The sequence below is a fragment of the Lepidochelys olivacea genome, assembly GCF_965140295.1.
Source record: "Lepidochelys olivacea isolate rLepOli2 genome assembly, chromosome: 7".
NCBI classification, from domain to species: Eukaryota; Metazoa; Chordata; order Testudines; family Cheloniidae; genus Lepidochelys; species Lepidochelys olivacea.
This window is the reverse complement of record NC_140417.1, coordinates 48,229,733-48,245,893: the sequence shown is the minus strand read 5'-3', so window position 1 is coordinate 48,245,893 and position 16,161 is coordinate 48,229,733. Positions and strand designations below refer to the sequence as shown.

Here is a 16,161-nt window from a genome sequence, read left to right as displayed (position 1 = left end):
AGCAGTGTGTGTGTGCACGTGTACCGCAGTGTGTGCACGTGTGAGTACAGCAGTGTGTGTGTGCACGTGTACCGCAGTGTGTGCATGTGTGAGTACAGCAGTGTGTGTGTGTGCACGTGTACCGCAGTGTGTGCATGTGTGAGTACAGCAGTGTGTGTGTGTGCACGTGTACCGCAGTGTGTGCATGTGTGAGTACAGCAGTGTGTGTGTGCATGTGTACCGCAGTGTGTGCATGTGTGAGTACAGCAGTGTGTGTGTGCATGTGTACCGCAGTGTGTGTGCATGTGTACCGCAGTGTGTGCACGTGTGAGTACAGCAGTGTGTGTGTGCACGTGTACCGCAGTGTGTGCACGTGTGAGTACAGCAGTGTGTGTGTGCACGTGTACCGCAGTGTGTGCATGTGTGAGTACAGCAGTGTGTGTGTGCATGTGTACCGCAGTGTGTGCATGTGTGAGTACAGCCACGTGTGCGTGGGCGTGTGACTACAGCACGGTGTTCGTGCGGGTACAGCAGTGTGTGTACAGCAGTGTGTGTACAGCGGTGAGGGTGTACGTGCATGTGTGAGTACAGCAGGGTGTGTGAGTACAGATTTCTCTGCCTCTATGCAGGACTCAGCCCAGGCTCACCATGCTGGCCATGACAAATCTGTTTTCCCTGCCTGATTCTCCAGGGGTGAAGGTGGTGGAGGTGAACTGGAGGTGGGGGCTGTCTGGACAGAAATTATGTTGTGACTATTACTGCTCAGTGATTAATAGGGCCATTCATCTTTATCTGGCCCACCGCCTTGGTGGCCTGTCTGAGCCGAGCCCTCTCACGTTGGTCCTGTGAACTTTTTAATGAAATGTAAGAGGCAGCAGTTCCTGTGAAAACTGAAATTCCAGGCCCTGAGGCTCTCCATTGATCTGGCCAGGGCTGCAGCAATAACATAAGCAGGTCCTGCCAGCAGAGCCCTGCCCCGGGACAGGCCGAGCTGAGCTTTTCCAGCCTGGGCGCTGCTGATGGCCTCATGCAGCGCTTAGCAGCTGCATGTGATACTGGGTGAGAGCCCTGAGGCAGGCATCTGTGAAGGGAACACGGTGCAATTCAAGGCGCACCCTGTGGGGGACACTGTAAGGAATGGTGAAAAGCACTGCCTGTTAGGTGCTCCCTGCTCCATTCCCAGCTTCTCTCAGAAGGGGGCGCTGTGGGGAGGGGGTCGAAGCGCTGGCTATGGGAGGAGCTCCTGGCGATGCCAGCCCCAGCCTCTCCCAGCAGGGGGTGCTGTCAGGAGGGGGCAGGAGCACTGGCTGTGGGGGGAACTCCCGGCTACTCCAGCCTCAGCCTCTGCCCAGAGGGGGTGCTGTGGGGAGGGGCATGGGACACTGGCTGTGGGGGGAGCTCCCAGCTACTCCAGCCCCAGCCTCTGCCCATAGGGGGCGCTGCAGCGAAGCAGGTACCACCCTGTTCCCCCCGGAGTTTTGCTCCCAGTGCTCTGAACAGAGCTGAAGATGTATGAAATACTCTCCAAGTCAAGCTGCAGTGTCCACTTAACGTTGGCTCTCAGTCAGTGCTGCATCCTGGCACTGCGGGGGCAGAAGTGTGGGGCTCTGTTCCAGTTAATATCCTATGGCCCAAGATCTCGTTCTCAGGTGAGCGACTGAAAAGCTGATGGCTGGCGGCCGGGGTGTGAGGGGCCTGAGGGACTGAAGAGCTCTGGACTGAGGAAGGATCAGCCATGTTACAGAGCAAAGGTCCACGCAAGGACCCACACGGACATCCCCATGGCTTGGCGGCTGCTTGGACCTATGGGCTCCAGCCCATCGCTAATGGATTTTGGAAGAGGATCCTATCAAAGACACGGAAGCTTGGAAAGGAAGGGCTGACCTGAGACTCCGAGAGGGAAATTTCCAGACATGGAGGCTTCCCTGTGAGGCTAGAGTGTGTCCAGCTGCCAGGCAGAGGCCATGGGAGAATCTCCTGTTTCCAAAAGGTCTGTTTCGACAGCATTGTCTCCTGGTTTCTTTGTGCTTTCTCATGTGTCATATCCAGCTGGTGTCTCTTGTCTTATAATTAGAGTATGCCAACACAACCCGCTTCTTTCGGTGGCGTGTCGCGTATATACCTAGCATGAGTATGAACAGCAGTATAGATGGTGAGGCACATTGTAGGTGAGTAAAGACATGCCTGAAGGATATGAGGATACTCGCTCAAGCAGTGCCTCCCATCTACACTGCTGTTTTTAGCAGCATTGTGTCCTGCTGTCTCCCCAGTGCTTGACCCTTACCCCACTGCTGGGGAAAGACTCCAGCAGTGGGGAAAGGCTCTGGCAGAGTGGAGGCAGCGACCAAAAGCTCAGCCTTTCCCCACTGCCTCCCCCTGCCAGAGCCTTTCACTGACGCGTGTAGCTACACCCTGCAGTGTGGAGGCAGCCTGCTTTTCACTGCGATGAGTAGCTATGTGTATCCTACGTGCTGGTGTGCAGTGTACCCATAGTGTTAGAATGGAAGCTCTTTGGGGCAGGGACTGTCTTTCTGTTCTGTGTTTGTATAGCGTCTAGCACAACAGAGTCCTGGTGATGATGGGGGCTCCCATGGGTTATGATAATACAAATAATAAACAATAACAGCAAGGACCTTCCCCACTAGGCTGAGATCCCGAGGTGAAGAGGAGAGAAGTTCACAGAGTCACAAGATGGGGGTACCCTCTTGCAAACAGCTGATTGAACACAGTCCCCAGGCTTATGAGTTGCAGAGTCATCTGGCAGTGAATGGTCCAAGCCTCCTGCTCGGAGGCCAAGCATTTCACCTGGAAGCCTCCAGTCAGGATCCTGGAGCCCCCACCCCCAAAACCTGAGAGTCTGAGTCCTGGAACTGCCCGGGATTTTGTCCTTTGGAAGCCCCTGTGTTTGAGTCCTAAAGCCCCCCTCCCAGTCCCAGACTTACATTTTGCAGCTGGTCAAAGGCGTACTCAAAGCCAGCTTTGTAGTCGGTTGTCCCCTTGGCTACCATCTCCTGCACGTCTTCCTTGAAGACCTTCTTGTTGCGGATGTTGGCCTGGACCAGGTGCTTGAAGCAGGATACAGGTTTTGCCTTCTCGTTAAACTAGGAAGAAAGAGAGAAAGGGACCGAGCATCACAGCATGTTGGAGGGGCAGAGGGGGAACTGCAGCAGCGACGCTGTAATCCCCAACTGAAAGGCAATCGACTTGGTAGAGGAGGCAGGAAGAGAACCAAAGACTCGCCTTCCCCATAGCAAATGCTTAGTGGGTTATAAATCACAGCTCCTGGCACCGCTCAGCACTCGTAACTTATAGGGCTTCTCCATGGGACATCTACCAGCTCACGGTCCCTGTTGTGCTAAAAATAGTTTCGCCTGCCATTGTCCCTGGTGTGGCTGGGATGGATCTGTATCAGCGTAAGCGCCAAAACGCTGCCTGTAATGACATAAATCTAGCTAAATAAAGGGCACACGCACCAGAGAGTCAAAAATCCATCCCGGATAGAAACAGGGGGCATCTCGTACTGCAGGACCCAGGAGAATGTTTCCACAACATCTCAAAGAGCTGGGCATCCTCCCCTGCAGGCATGGGCAGAGCGGGGAGCTAGCAGAGTGACAGCTTGTGGCTGGCAGAGATGGGGAGATGAGAGGAGCCTTGCCTAGTCAAGCAGCAGGCGGCAGAGAAGCTGGGTCAAGCAGTGCTGTGGTGCCCTGCAGATCTGGCCCACTGCTATAGAATACAGTCATGTAATAAAGGAACGCTGGAACCTTCCCAAGGAAGCTGGGCTGTGAACTTCTGCTGGAGAATGCCTGCCGGGCAGCAATCCACTCTAGACAGCCCAGTCTTTGGGCAAATTTGCACCTTATCGCCTTTGCTGAGATTGTCAACAAGGGGTGTGGGGCAATTAGTGCTAGTTACAATAGGGGGCTTGTGTGTTTTGTGGATACCTAGTCACTGTGGGGTGGGTGAGTGTTTAATCCAAAGCCCAATGGGAGTCCTTCCACTGACTTCCCTGGGCCTTGGATCCAGCCCTGAGAGCTGCACTGAGATCACAAACTCACTTCACACAGGCCACCAAGCGGCCATCAGCTGGCAGTGACTTGAGGCACCTGGATTTAGGACAAAGTAAAACCTGTGACCTAGAGATGAAAACACTGGGCAACAGATTCAAACCCAGGAGCCCAAAGTTAGACTCTAAATCAATAATTAGGCTCCTAAATAGATTTCCGAGGTGCTGGACACAGCAATTCTGAATGATTTCTGCAGTTACTTGGTACTTCTGAAAAAAAGGTCACTTTTATGTAGGAGCCTAGATATGGATTTAGGAACCCAAGTTTGAAAATTCTGGCCAGTACCATAACAAACCAATCCAGCAATTCACCCTGCAGTATCTCCACTACAAAATTCCCATTGTCATTCTGACAGACATTTTCTCATTCTGCTTCTGTTTTGATAAATGTGATAGAAAATGAGTAGGAGAATAAAGGGGCAATAAATCAAATACTATAATCACCTTCCTAGAAACCAGTAATTTCCAAAGAGCCTGGAATATCATCTTGCTTATCATACTGCTTTCAGCCCATAACACTCTCATTTAACGGGACACTGGCAGGAACATTTTAGTCCCTAAAATTTAGGCTTAGTAAAAACAAGACGTATCAGCTAAGACAACTAGAAATGTTCCCATTTTAAGCAAACAGTCCAGTAAAAAACAGCTTCCTTAAAACTGAACATGGCCCTTGTGTCCCAGACAGGGCAATACCCGGCTAATGCAGGAGAACCTGGAAGTGAAACTGACCAGAAGATTTAAGGGTGGCAATTTTGCAACAGAAAAGCTTCAAAAACAGACTCCAAAGAGAAACTGCTGAGCTTGACTTAATATGCAAACTAGACACCATTAACTTGGGTTTGAATAGAGACTGGGAGTGGCTGGGTCATTACACATATTGAATCTATTTCCACACGTTAAGTATCCTCACACCTTCTTGTCAACTGTCTAAAGGGGCCATCTTGATTATCACTACAAAAGTTTTTTCTCTTGCTGATAATAGCTCATCTTAATTAATTAGCCCCTCGCAGTTTATATGGCAACTTCCAACTTATCTGTATGTATATATATATCTTCTTACTATATGTTCCATTCTATGCATCCGATGAAGTGGGCTGTAGCCTACGAAAGCTTATGCTCTAATACATTTGTTAGTCTCTAAGGTGCCACAAGTACTCCTTTTTTTAGAAGCCACAGCAAACCTGACTAGCCTATCTTCATTGCTCCAAGCTGAGTGAAAAGCACGCAGAAAACATGATTCAAACGCAGCAGCACTTGTGTGACGGAGCTGAACACAGCCTAGATGTGACTCTGAGAGTCTGAAAACGCTTTCAGATTTAGTCTGATGGGTTTTTAGCAACCGGGGTTACATAGGCAGGATGGTCCAGTGACTAGGCCTGCTTCAGTTCCCTGCTCAACCACAGACACACTGTATGATGTTGGGAAAGTCTCTCTGTGCGTCAGTTTCCCATCTGTACCATGGGGACACTTGCCCTGTCCTGCCTCCCAGGGATGTGAGCGTATAAATACACTGGAGATCGTGAGGTGCTCAGATACATTGGTGACAGGGGTTGTATAACTACCTGAGACCGACAGAAAATGGGTCTCTTAACAATCTATCGGGCCAGATCCTCAGATGTGCTGGAACAGCATGCTGCAAACCTGAGAAGGGGAGGGAGGAGTCGGTGTACTGTCCCCTGGCAGCACGGGGTTTTCAGAGTGCAGTGTGCTTCTGCCCCTGGAGTGCCCTTTATGCTGTAGGGCGGCAGGTGTGCACCCACCCCTGGGGAATCCCCAGCTGCGCTATCAGGGCAGCTCCCCATCCCCTCTCTGCCGCCAGAAGAGGCACAAAAGGGACATCAAGTGGACGAGGATCAGCTTGGTGATTCCTAACCTGACGCTGTCTAGTTACCCTATCAGCTGTTCACACATGCCAAACAGAGCTGTGAGCTCATGCTCAAGGCCTTGAGAAAGCATTTCCTGCCCATTTCCTCCACACCCCCAACTTCTTCTGGGACCGGAAAATCATCACAGCTCCTGCACAGGACAGGGGGAAGAGGAGGAAAAGGAGTGAGAACCGGTAGGAACCATCCCCCCAAATGAGAAATGGATGTCTAGAAAGAGGTGGGATTCATTCCCCATTTCCTGAAAGTCAGGGCCCAATTAATCACTCAGCCATATCTGGCTCTCAGTTAGCATTGTGTAAATTCTGGAAGAACTGAATGGAGTTAGATGACATTTACACCAGTGTAACCAAGAGCAGAATGTATCTGTCCATGTGATTTCCCTGAGCATCTCTGGGTAGGATTTCTGCATGAAATTCAAGTGCTTTATCATAAGGTGGCAAACCCACTTAAGCAAATGTCCTGCACTATGCTCCAGCATGGAGCGGCCTGACCTCCCATCAGGGAGCAGGAGTGAGAGGATGGACAGAGCAGAGGTGCTCAGATTGCTGGAAATACAGAACATTCAATAGGGAGGCAGGGATCTGGCAAAAATAGCCAGGTTACACTCATTACTTCCCTGCCAGAGAGAGGGCATGTGGGACAAAGAGCAACTACAGCTCCTGACTCCCGCTAGGCCAGGCCAATGGCCTGAGAAAACAGCAGGCCATCTCGCTGGGTAGTGGCTGCACAGGTCAGCTTGTATAATCCTGGAAACATCGGGCCAGAAGGGACCTTGAGAAGTCACCTGGTCCGGCCCCTGCGCTGAGACAGGACCAAGTAAACTTGGCATGCTCTCGGTGCTATATAGGTCAATCAGTAATAATGGATGCTGTCCAGGGAGAGATCATCGCTTGTCCTGGGAGCAGATCGTGCTGAGGAGGGAAGTAGCTGGGGTCAGCAGCTGCCGCTAATCCTCCATAAAGATATTAAGGCCAGGACAGGAGGCACATTTCTCAGTCGACACCTGAGGATCTGAGGTGTGCTTGGGGCCTGTGGATAGACCATCTCTGACACGTGCCTGTCACATCTGTTTTTAAAAGCCTCCTAAGACAGGGATTCCACAGCCTCCCTAGGAAGCCTACTCTAGAGCTTAGCTATCCTTAAACAGTTTTTCCTCAAAAAGAAAAGGAGGACTTGTGGCACCTTAGAGACTAACAAATTTATTTGAGCATAAGCTTTCATGAGCTACAGCTCACTTCATCGGATGCATGTTTTTCCTAATATTGAACCTAACTCTCCCTTGCTGTAGACTGAGCAGATTTTGTTGCTCTCCTTTGGAAAAACAAGTCCAACAACTGCCAGTTTGCTTCCCCTACCTAAGAGAAAAGCTTGTGCAGAGCACATCCTCTTCAAGCTGGCCTGGCTTGTCTCTGCTCTGCCCCAGCCCTTTGGTCCCATACTTCGCAAGCTGCTCCAGCCCTGCCTGCCAGCCCTCCAGCCCAGTGCTGATGCCAGGAAGAGGCCGAGTGGGATGGCACATGAGATGGTAAGGGATGCATTTGCAAAGGTGGCTTTTAATTCTGGGAGCCACGCATTTTGGGGCAACCTGCTGGCATCTCTCCGGACTTAATTCTCAGGGGTGCTGAGTACCCCTCAACTCCAATGGAAGTCAATGAAAAGCAGGCCCTTAAGGTGACGCAGGCTGACTTCCCAATATCAGAGACTGTTTCTGACCTCTCCCTGAGAGTTTGATGGGCCATCCCTCCCCTTGTTCAGGTCCCTCCTAACCAGCCTCTTTCCCAAGGCCTGTACATACACCCTTGTCCTCCCCCCCGCCCCACACTGACTCATTTAGAAGGGAAAACATGGTGGCTCCTATGGGAAGCCTGCCCGGCCTCACCACTCAGTCATTTTGCTTCCGCTGCTGTACCCTCTCCTTCGTCTACATGCTGCATAGCTGGCTTCATGCTTGTCTGTTAAGTGCCTGGCAGGCTCCTGGTGCTATATGAATCAATCAGTAACAATAATGGAAGCTGTCCAGGGAGAGATCATCACTTGTCCTGGGAGCAGATCGTGCTGAGGAGGGAAGTAGTTGGGGTCAGCAGCTGCCGCCAATCCTCCATAAAGATATAAAGGCCAGGGCAGGAGGCACATTTCTCAGTCCAGACACCTGAGGATCTGAGCTGTGCTGGGGGCCTGTGGGGAGCACCGACGACCGATCAGTTTGCAAAACCTGCCAGGGCATGCTGGCGCCATTCGTCTTGTATTCCAAACAGCCCCCTGGGGATGCTCTGGGAGTTGAGTCTTCACGACTGCTTTGCAGCACACAGCAGGGTCTAGAATCAGGGACAATGTCTGCAAAACTGTTTGAGAAGTGCTAATTAGGGTTATTTATTATTATAAAACCCTGGAGAGGAAAGAACTGAAAGGACTGGGACCAAATCCAGTACTGCCAACCCCAAGAGGTTAAAATCAGGAGTCCAAAAAAAGCCTCCAAAAAAAAATCACAAAATTGGCTTAAAAATCATGAGATTGTAAGGAATAACAACACTGAACATTGAATTTGTTCTTTGCCTTCTGGTGGGTGAGTCTTTAGAGAGCATCCCGGTACTTTTCAGTGCAATGGGGCTAACAGCCCTGCCTTCCTCACAGAGCGGTTATGGGGATTAATATGTTAAAGAGTGTGAGGCACTCAGATATGAATGTGACGGGTGGGCACCTAAGATGCCTGCTTTGCTGGAGCAGCGCCAGAGTGCTCAGCACCTTGCAGCATCACGCTCTGTGGACGGCATCCAATGCCCTCCGAGGGCTCACTGTGGGGAACCTTTTTCCTGGGCAACAGTGGATCATGCCTTATTCATGTACTGCCTCTCCTGGCCCTGGGGGCGGAAGCCGTGGATCTGTCAAGCTGGACTAGTTTTAATGAGCCCCAGGCTTGCAGCCATGTCGGCTGATAATACTGACAACCTGATGATAGACCTTCGGCTCTGGGGGCAATCCAGTCTCGGCTCCAGACATATTGCTTCTTCAGTCATCCCAGAGAATGGGTTTCCCCAGAATGGGAGAGAGGCCTTGATCACCTAGGAGCACAGCTGGTCTAGAGAACCACCCTGCCATGCAGCCCATCAGACATCTGGCTGCCTGATTAGCTCACAGCTCCAGTGGTGATAGGCTGACCAGATGTCCCGATTTTATAGGGACAGTACCGTTATTTGGGGCTTTTTCTTATATAGGCTCCTATTACCCCCCGCCCTGTCCTGATTTTTCACACTTGCTGTGTGGTCACCCTAAGTGGTGACAGCTGGAGAGGTGTCCTCAGGAAGGTCACTATTACATCCTGGTCACCTTCTGGCTGACAGGAACATCATACCTCTTGGCTGCTGAGGCAAACTGACCCCTAGTAGCTTCACAGCCTCAGAGTTTGCTGCAATTGCCAACATGCACGAAGTCGCAGTTTCCTCTGTGACCTTTGTCAAGGCCTCTGCTCTGCTCTCCAGCCTGAGTTGAGCTTCCCAGATGAATCTGAACATCTAGGCCCCTTGTGTTATCCCCCATAGCCTCTAACAGATGTGATGCCACCGAACACATCCCAGTGCGACAGCCTGGGATGGGACAGGGCCCCAGGGGTGGCGAGTTGTATGGGCCCGTGGTTGTATGGGCTTCCGCAAATTCAGGGCCCTCCTGCACCCCAACCTCCTGTCCCAGTCCAGAGCCCATACCCAGCACCCAAACTCCGTCCCAGAGTCACACCCAAACTTCCTCCCAGAGCCTTAGGCAGGTGAGTGTGCAGGGGCGGGACTTGGACCCGTTCTGGGCACCACCAAAAATTATACAAACCTGCCACCCCTGCAGCGCCCAGCACTCTGCTTGCTGAGCATAACCCAGCCCAGCCCAGCATGGAGGTTCCTGCCCCTCTACTGGCTGGGCCATGGAAGAAGCTGACAAGTCTACTACTCTCTCTGACACACGTGCCCCTTTAACTCCAGCAGTACGGCCTCATGCTCAGAGATCCTGGCTCAGTCGCTGCAGCTGATCCATGCTGGGACGTTGCTGCGTGAGCATGTTCCATCCAACAGCCGAGGCGCAGTCTGCATGAGTCTGTGCTGGGGCATGCAGACGTGGGCAGCAGTAGCAGATTCCCCGAGCCTGTGTCAACTGGCTGTATGCGAGGTCTCAGTGAGTGGGGCTGTGTTACCAAGCGAGGGGCCTGACCCACACCGGTAGGAGCCTTTCCACTGCCTTCAGCGGGCTCTGGACCCCACCTCTGCCCCACTGTAAGGGGGCTAGGCCAGCCCTCTTCACTATGACAGGCGCACAGACATTGTGGCCTGGGTTCTCAGGCCCAGCCGGAAGGGATCCCTCACTCTCTGTATCTCATACCAACTCTACATCAGGAGCGTGGCACAGGCCAGTAAGTGAGAGGTGAAGGCACCCGCCTCTCTCCTGCAAGTCGTCCTTCACAGGCCTTCGTCCCTTCCCAAGGGGAGGATTGGGTTCCCATGGGGCGCTCTCCCGGCTTGCAGCCATCCCAGGTCCGAAGCACTAGCCTGCGGTGCCTGCCATAATGGCAGGTTTGCTCTTTCCTTGCAATGGAAAGAACCTGAACGAGATTTTTTTTGAGGCATCTACATGCCTGAAAAACGAGGGGACTCTGGACCGACCCCTAACACTTCCTGGGAGGGCGTGGAGACTAGGAGACAATTTCCTCTGACTCATGGCAGATAAAATGTCCGCGTTGCTCCAAACTGTTCTGTGTCCAATCTGGTGGGAGGGATAAGCCAGACTGTAAGCCAACTTTATGACCGTTGGCTAGTACCTTACTCCAGTCGGCAGCATGACTATCGGAAGCCACATGTATGCTGTTAACTAGATTCTGCTCTGCCCTGAGGAAGCCAGAGCTGTTCCTGGCTGAAAGCTAGTCTGATGCCAGAGCACGCCCTGCAGAGCCACAAAACCTCCCGAGCTAGCTAGGCTGATGCAGCTGTACGTCTCCCTCGGCCAGCCCCAAGTCCCGGCCCCCCCTTTGCCTCTCATGCCAACACCCCACCGTCACCACAATGAACTTCTCCCACAAAGAAAACCGGCCGTCAAAGCCGGTGCAGGGGAAATGGCAAGGGAAGGATGTAATTTATTTCTCACAGTGTGTTTTGTCGGTTGCAATCGATCAAAGGCAGGGAGACATCGGGAGAGGGGAGGGAAGGGAAAGGTGACAGAAATGGTAAATGGGGCTGCGGGAGCCATGCAAGGCAGAGGGCAGAGCCTCTGAGGGACTAGAGATTCCTCCCCCCTTTTCCCATTATAGAAAGAAAGAAAGAAAGAAAGAAAGAAAGAAAGAAAGAAAGAAAGAAAGAAAGAAAGAAAGAAAGAAAATGCTCTTCTCCTCCCAGATGCTGTGGCATTTTGTGAGTGGCTAAGCTGCTTCCCAGATCTCAGTCACTACAGAACCAATTGTTGCTTTAACTCCTCGGTGCTGGAGGCTGGTGACACCATGAGCCACTGTTATAGCCCCACTGGAAGCCATCAGCTGGCTTTACTGATTGTGTGGCAACACCAAGGAGCTATGCTGGACCTCACGCCCCTCCGGCTGTACCAACACGTCTCCGGCCCCATACTCCTCGGGGCCTGCTTTGCCAAGGTGGGGAGAAATCCCACTGATCTCCATAGGAATGGTGGGGGCTCAGTATTCTGAAGGTTTTCCAGGGTCCTTGTTCTTCCACCAGCCCTGCCAAGGTGTCAGCAAAACTGCCAGGCTCCTAGGAGTGATCCAGACTCCCAGGGAGTTGACGCTGGACTTGGGTTTGACACCCTCTTTGATGGGTGTTGGGGGAGCCGTGGTTTTGGGGTGGCTGAAAAGGCCTGTCAGATGCTGGGTGAATTGGCTCAGAGATGGGATGGAGAGGGACGAAGGAAAAGAGCCTGTGGCAACCCTCATTAAAACCAACCCTATCCCAAGAACCACGGTCATTTCCTTGGCACTGCAGGTCTGACGGCACCCAGGAGGTCGAGGAGCACTCATGCAGCTGACGCTGGAGGCCTCAGACACACGGACCGGTCATAAGACCCTCCAAGCAGGAGGGGAGGAGGAGGACAGAGATGAGACGATGCCCAGGCTAGTCACAAATGTCCCAACTCTTTGATGCAACCGTGCATGGTGACACTATCATTGGAGTGTACGCCGTGATGGTGCGGGATCAGGGTCAGGGTACATATACAAGTGACCACATTCAGTGACACAGTCTCTCTCTCTCTCTCCCTCTGCAAGGCTGAGCACCATAGGTGCTACACCTTTTTGCAGCCAAGAAGCAGGGTGCAATTAGCTGGCATTTAACTACTCTACAGAGAAATTACTGGATAACAATTCCTTAGCTCCTCGCCGTACATGGCTCCAGTCACAACAACATCGCTATTTAGTGGCTAAGTGTTCCACTGTCATAGCACAGAGTAGCACTGAGGTTACTTGTCTATAGAGAGTATCTACATAACAATTACAGTGTGTTGGTTAGCAATAACAAAGGTTACAGTATAATTAGTGCCATTCAATTTACCCTGTTGCCAAACAATCATGGATACTGTATAGTACGAGGAGTGCGCGGGCTGCCATGTGTGACACAGTTTTATTAATGTGTAGGATTGGTGCCCTAGGGGCAACCTTCTGCCCTTAATGGAGTAAGCCAAACTGGGAAGGTGGCAGGGAGTGGTGCCGGCTTGGCCTTGGTGATGGGAGTCAGCCTACAGGCACAGGGTGGACGCACAATGCAGCGGGTGCGATATGCATCCCAGGTGAGGGCACTGTGTGGAAGATAACATGCGCTAGATGAGTGAGGGCTTGACCACACCCCGTGAGAGTTTAACCACACCCCCTGTGAGCCTGACAACACCCCACTGGGGCCAGGCTGTGCCACGTGGCCAATCTCCTTCCCTAGCGGGGAACAGCTTGCAATCTTGGCCTGCTGCTGCATCTAACTCTGGGTGCTTGCTTAGTGCTTTGGACATGTGAAATTGCTCTGCTCTGGCATCAGGGCCCTGCCATGCCAGGACAGACCCTCTGATGGTGTGTCAGAGCCCCTGCTCCTGGGAAAGGAAATGAGCAGGAGAAAGTAAGCTGAACTCCAGCATGGCTCAGGATCAGCTCAGGCTTTCGCTGTGCCCCTCCTGGTTCATCCATCCCCTGTGCAGGCAGTGGGGCCCCATCTAACTCTAACTAACTCTCCATGCCCAGCTCATCTGGGAACAATCCCAGCACTCACCACGGTCCAGGAAACGCTCTCTCTGTAAGAACTATCCACTGCCTCCCTGATCACTAGCTACGCAGCCCCCTGCTCCCTAGATGTTAAGGCAGAAGGGACCATTTGGATTGTCTCATGCACGGCACAGGCCAGAGAACTCCACCGAGCAATTCCAACTCAGAACGTCTCTCTTTTAGAAAGACCAATGCAGTCTGGATTGATCAGGAGTCACATGGGTTTGCTATTTAGCCAAAGGAAATGTAGTCCAGAAACTTTCCTCCCAGTGAGCTGTGTCACAGTGTGGGAGGGCCACGAGTCCTGGTATTTGGGTGCACTACGCCCAATTGAGACCAAATGGTGGTGCACAGGCTGGTAGGCCATGGACTTGAAGGGTGTTCTCCATCTCTCATTGCTAGGGTTCCCCACCCCTCACCCCTCCTCAGAGTGGTACTTACTGAAGCCACGTTGACATAGTCGTCATCGGAAAGGGTGTCCAGCATCTCGCAGACTGATGTCTTCATCAGCTTCAGGGTGAGACCACTGACGCTGCCGCTCCTGAGGAGGCAGAGGAGGCATGGCTTGTGATGTGGCTCAAGGCAATACATAACTCTGGGGTTGGCATACAATACCCTGCTGCTTGGAGGGAAAGGGCAGGGGAGGGGAGCATGGCATGACCAGTGACCCCACTGCTCCTCAGCAGCCCCCCAGAGCCTTCCCTTAGGAGGGCAGAGTTACATGCTCACTCTGGCTCCACCCTTTTGTAGACTGTTGATTGGCTAGGTGAGAATTTCACAAGAAGGCCCTGGCCACAAAAGGAATCCAGGGGAGGGGGGTTCCTACAGATTCCTCCCGGTCAACACTCACACGTCCACGATGATCACCATGTCCTTTGGAGAGGAGGCCCCTTGGATATACCTGCAATGAGCAAAGACAGAGTGTGAAGCATGCCCCAGCCTCCCAACCCACCCGGAGAAGGGACTGGCATCGCATCGCAGCCCGGGGCCAACTGGGGAGGGCGAGGTTGGGATGGGAGAACTATAGCAGTGGCTGGCAAGAGGGCATGTATGTGTATGTGTATTGTCCTGGGCTGGATAAAACCACTCAAGAGCCCATGATTAAATTACTCTGATAACTGGAGAAAGCTCAGGGCTCTATGTAGCAATTATAATATACAAATGATTTTTTAAATGCCTTCTAGTGACCGTTTTAATAACTGTCCTTAGTCGAGGAAGCAGCCTGCTGGACTACACTACCCAGAATCCTCAGCAGGAAGTTTGGTGGGTCTGGATTCAGAGAGTGCAAAATGAAGCATGATGGACTGGCAGCATCAAACTTCAAATTCTTTGTGCACAATGCACAGCTCATCAGCTGGAGCCTGTGTTTTGAGCACCACATGCTGTGAGGGCTGTTCCCTGGGGTGTGCAGAGCGGCTGTCATTGTCAGTGAAGCGTGGGTGGGTCGGCTGTGGAGATCTAAGGTCCACAGGTGTAGTTTGACTTCTACATTTTGGGGTGGGGGTGGGGGGGCAGCGGCAGTCAGGCCAATGGAGCTGCGTGTAGGGGGGAGGGGGGCGGCGGACACAAATTCCGTGCCTTCCCACAGGGGCACCATTTCAGATCACGGGAGCACAAATTTCACCGTGATTCCAGGGGCTGCTTAGGCAACTGAAAACTCCAGTGTTTTTGCAGATAATAACTTAGAAATATCTGACAGGAGCACTGTATCTAATTCCTATATCAAGAAAGAAAATTAAATAAATATTAGACCCACTCAGCTCTAATACTAATGTGTTCTGACATCTTGTGACCAGTCACTTATGGGACACTCGTTAAATTTAAAATTGTAATGTACATTCTTACTCAGATATGCTTACTGAAGTCAGAAGGGACCATCGTGATCAACTAGTCTGACCTAGGCCACAGAACCTCACCCATTCACTCCTGTAATAGACCCCTAACCTCTGGCTGAGTTACTGAAGTCCTCAAATCATGGTTTAAAGCCTTTAAGTGACAGAGAATTCACCATTTACACTAGTTTAAACCTGCAAGTGACCCCACGCAAAGGTGAAACCCCACCACTGTCTCTGCCAATCAGACCCAAGGGAAAATTCCTTCCTGACCCCAAATATGATGATCAGTTAGACCCTGACCATGTGGGCAAGACCCACCAGGCAGATACCTTAGAAAGAATTTTCTGTAGTAACTCAGAACCCTCATAGAATCATAGAATATTAGGGTTGGAAGAGACCCCAGGAGGTCATCTAGTCCAACGCCCTGCTCAAAGCAGGACCAACACCAAGTAATCATCCCAGCCAGGGCTTTGTCAAGCCAGGCCTTAAAAACCTCTAAGGATGGAGATTCCTCCCCGAGCCGGTTGAGGAGCTCATCGAGTCAGGGCATCAGATAGGCGTCAAATTTTGAAATGGCGTTTACCCTCCAGAAGTCAATGCAAAACTGCCGGCTCCCATCCGGCTTTGGTATGAGGACAACGGGGCTCTGCCACTCGCTCTGGGAGCGCTCAATAACACCCAGATCCAACATTGCCTGGACTTCCTCCTCTACGGCCTCCCGCATTCGCCTAGGCAATGGCCGGGTTGTCTCTTGGACCACCACCCCGGCTGCTCAGCTAAGGGACCCACCATTCAGGCCTTTCAGTACAAACGGCACCACAAGGCAGCGAGAGAGATTCACGGAGCACTACTCAGTCACTACCGCAAACACACAACCCACAATGCTACACACACACACCCCATACACACTGCCACACCCACCCCACACTGCCACACACAAACCCCTGCTGCACACACTCCACCGCCACAGATGCACTGCACTTCTGTAGACACAAACACCACACTGCCGTAGACACACCCACAACACTGCCAGACACACACACCTCTTTACAGCAGCCACACACCACACATCACACTGCCATACACAAACCACACACCATGCACGAACACAAGACGCTGCTGCAGACACACACACATTACACTGCTAAAGCCACATCATATTGCTGCGGCCGTAGA

The 16,161-nt window shown here is 52.0% G+C and overlaps 1 protein-coding gene across 3 annotated transcripts in view; it reads right to left on the bottom strand.

The window, feature by feature from the left end:
- CACNA2D2 (calcium voltage-gated channel auxiliary subunit alpha2delta 2) overlaps positions 1-16,161 on the bottom strand; it is a 598,918-nt gene that overhangs the window by 83,516 nt on the left and 499,241 nt on the right. For all 3 annotated transcript variants that reach the window (XM_084635197.1, XM_084635195.1, XM_084635196.1), the window contains exons 9-11: positions 14,001-14,051; positions 13,592-13,691; positions 2,922-3,080 (exon numbers count right to left, since the gene is read on the bottom strand). In XM_084635197.1, the coding sequence (XP_084491323.1) occupies positions 2,922-3,080; positions 13,592-13,691; positions 14,001-14,051 (310 nt within the window). The remainder of the gene's footprint in view (positions 1-2,921; positions 3,081-13,591; positions 13,692-14,000; positions 14,052-16,161) is intronic.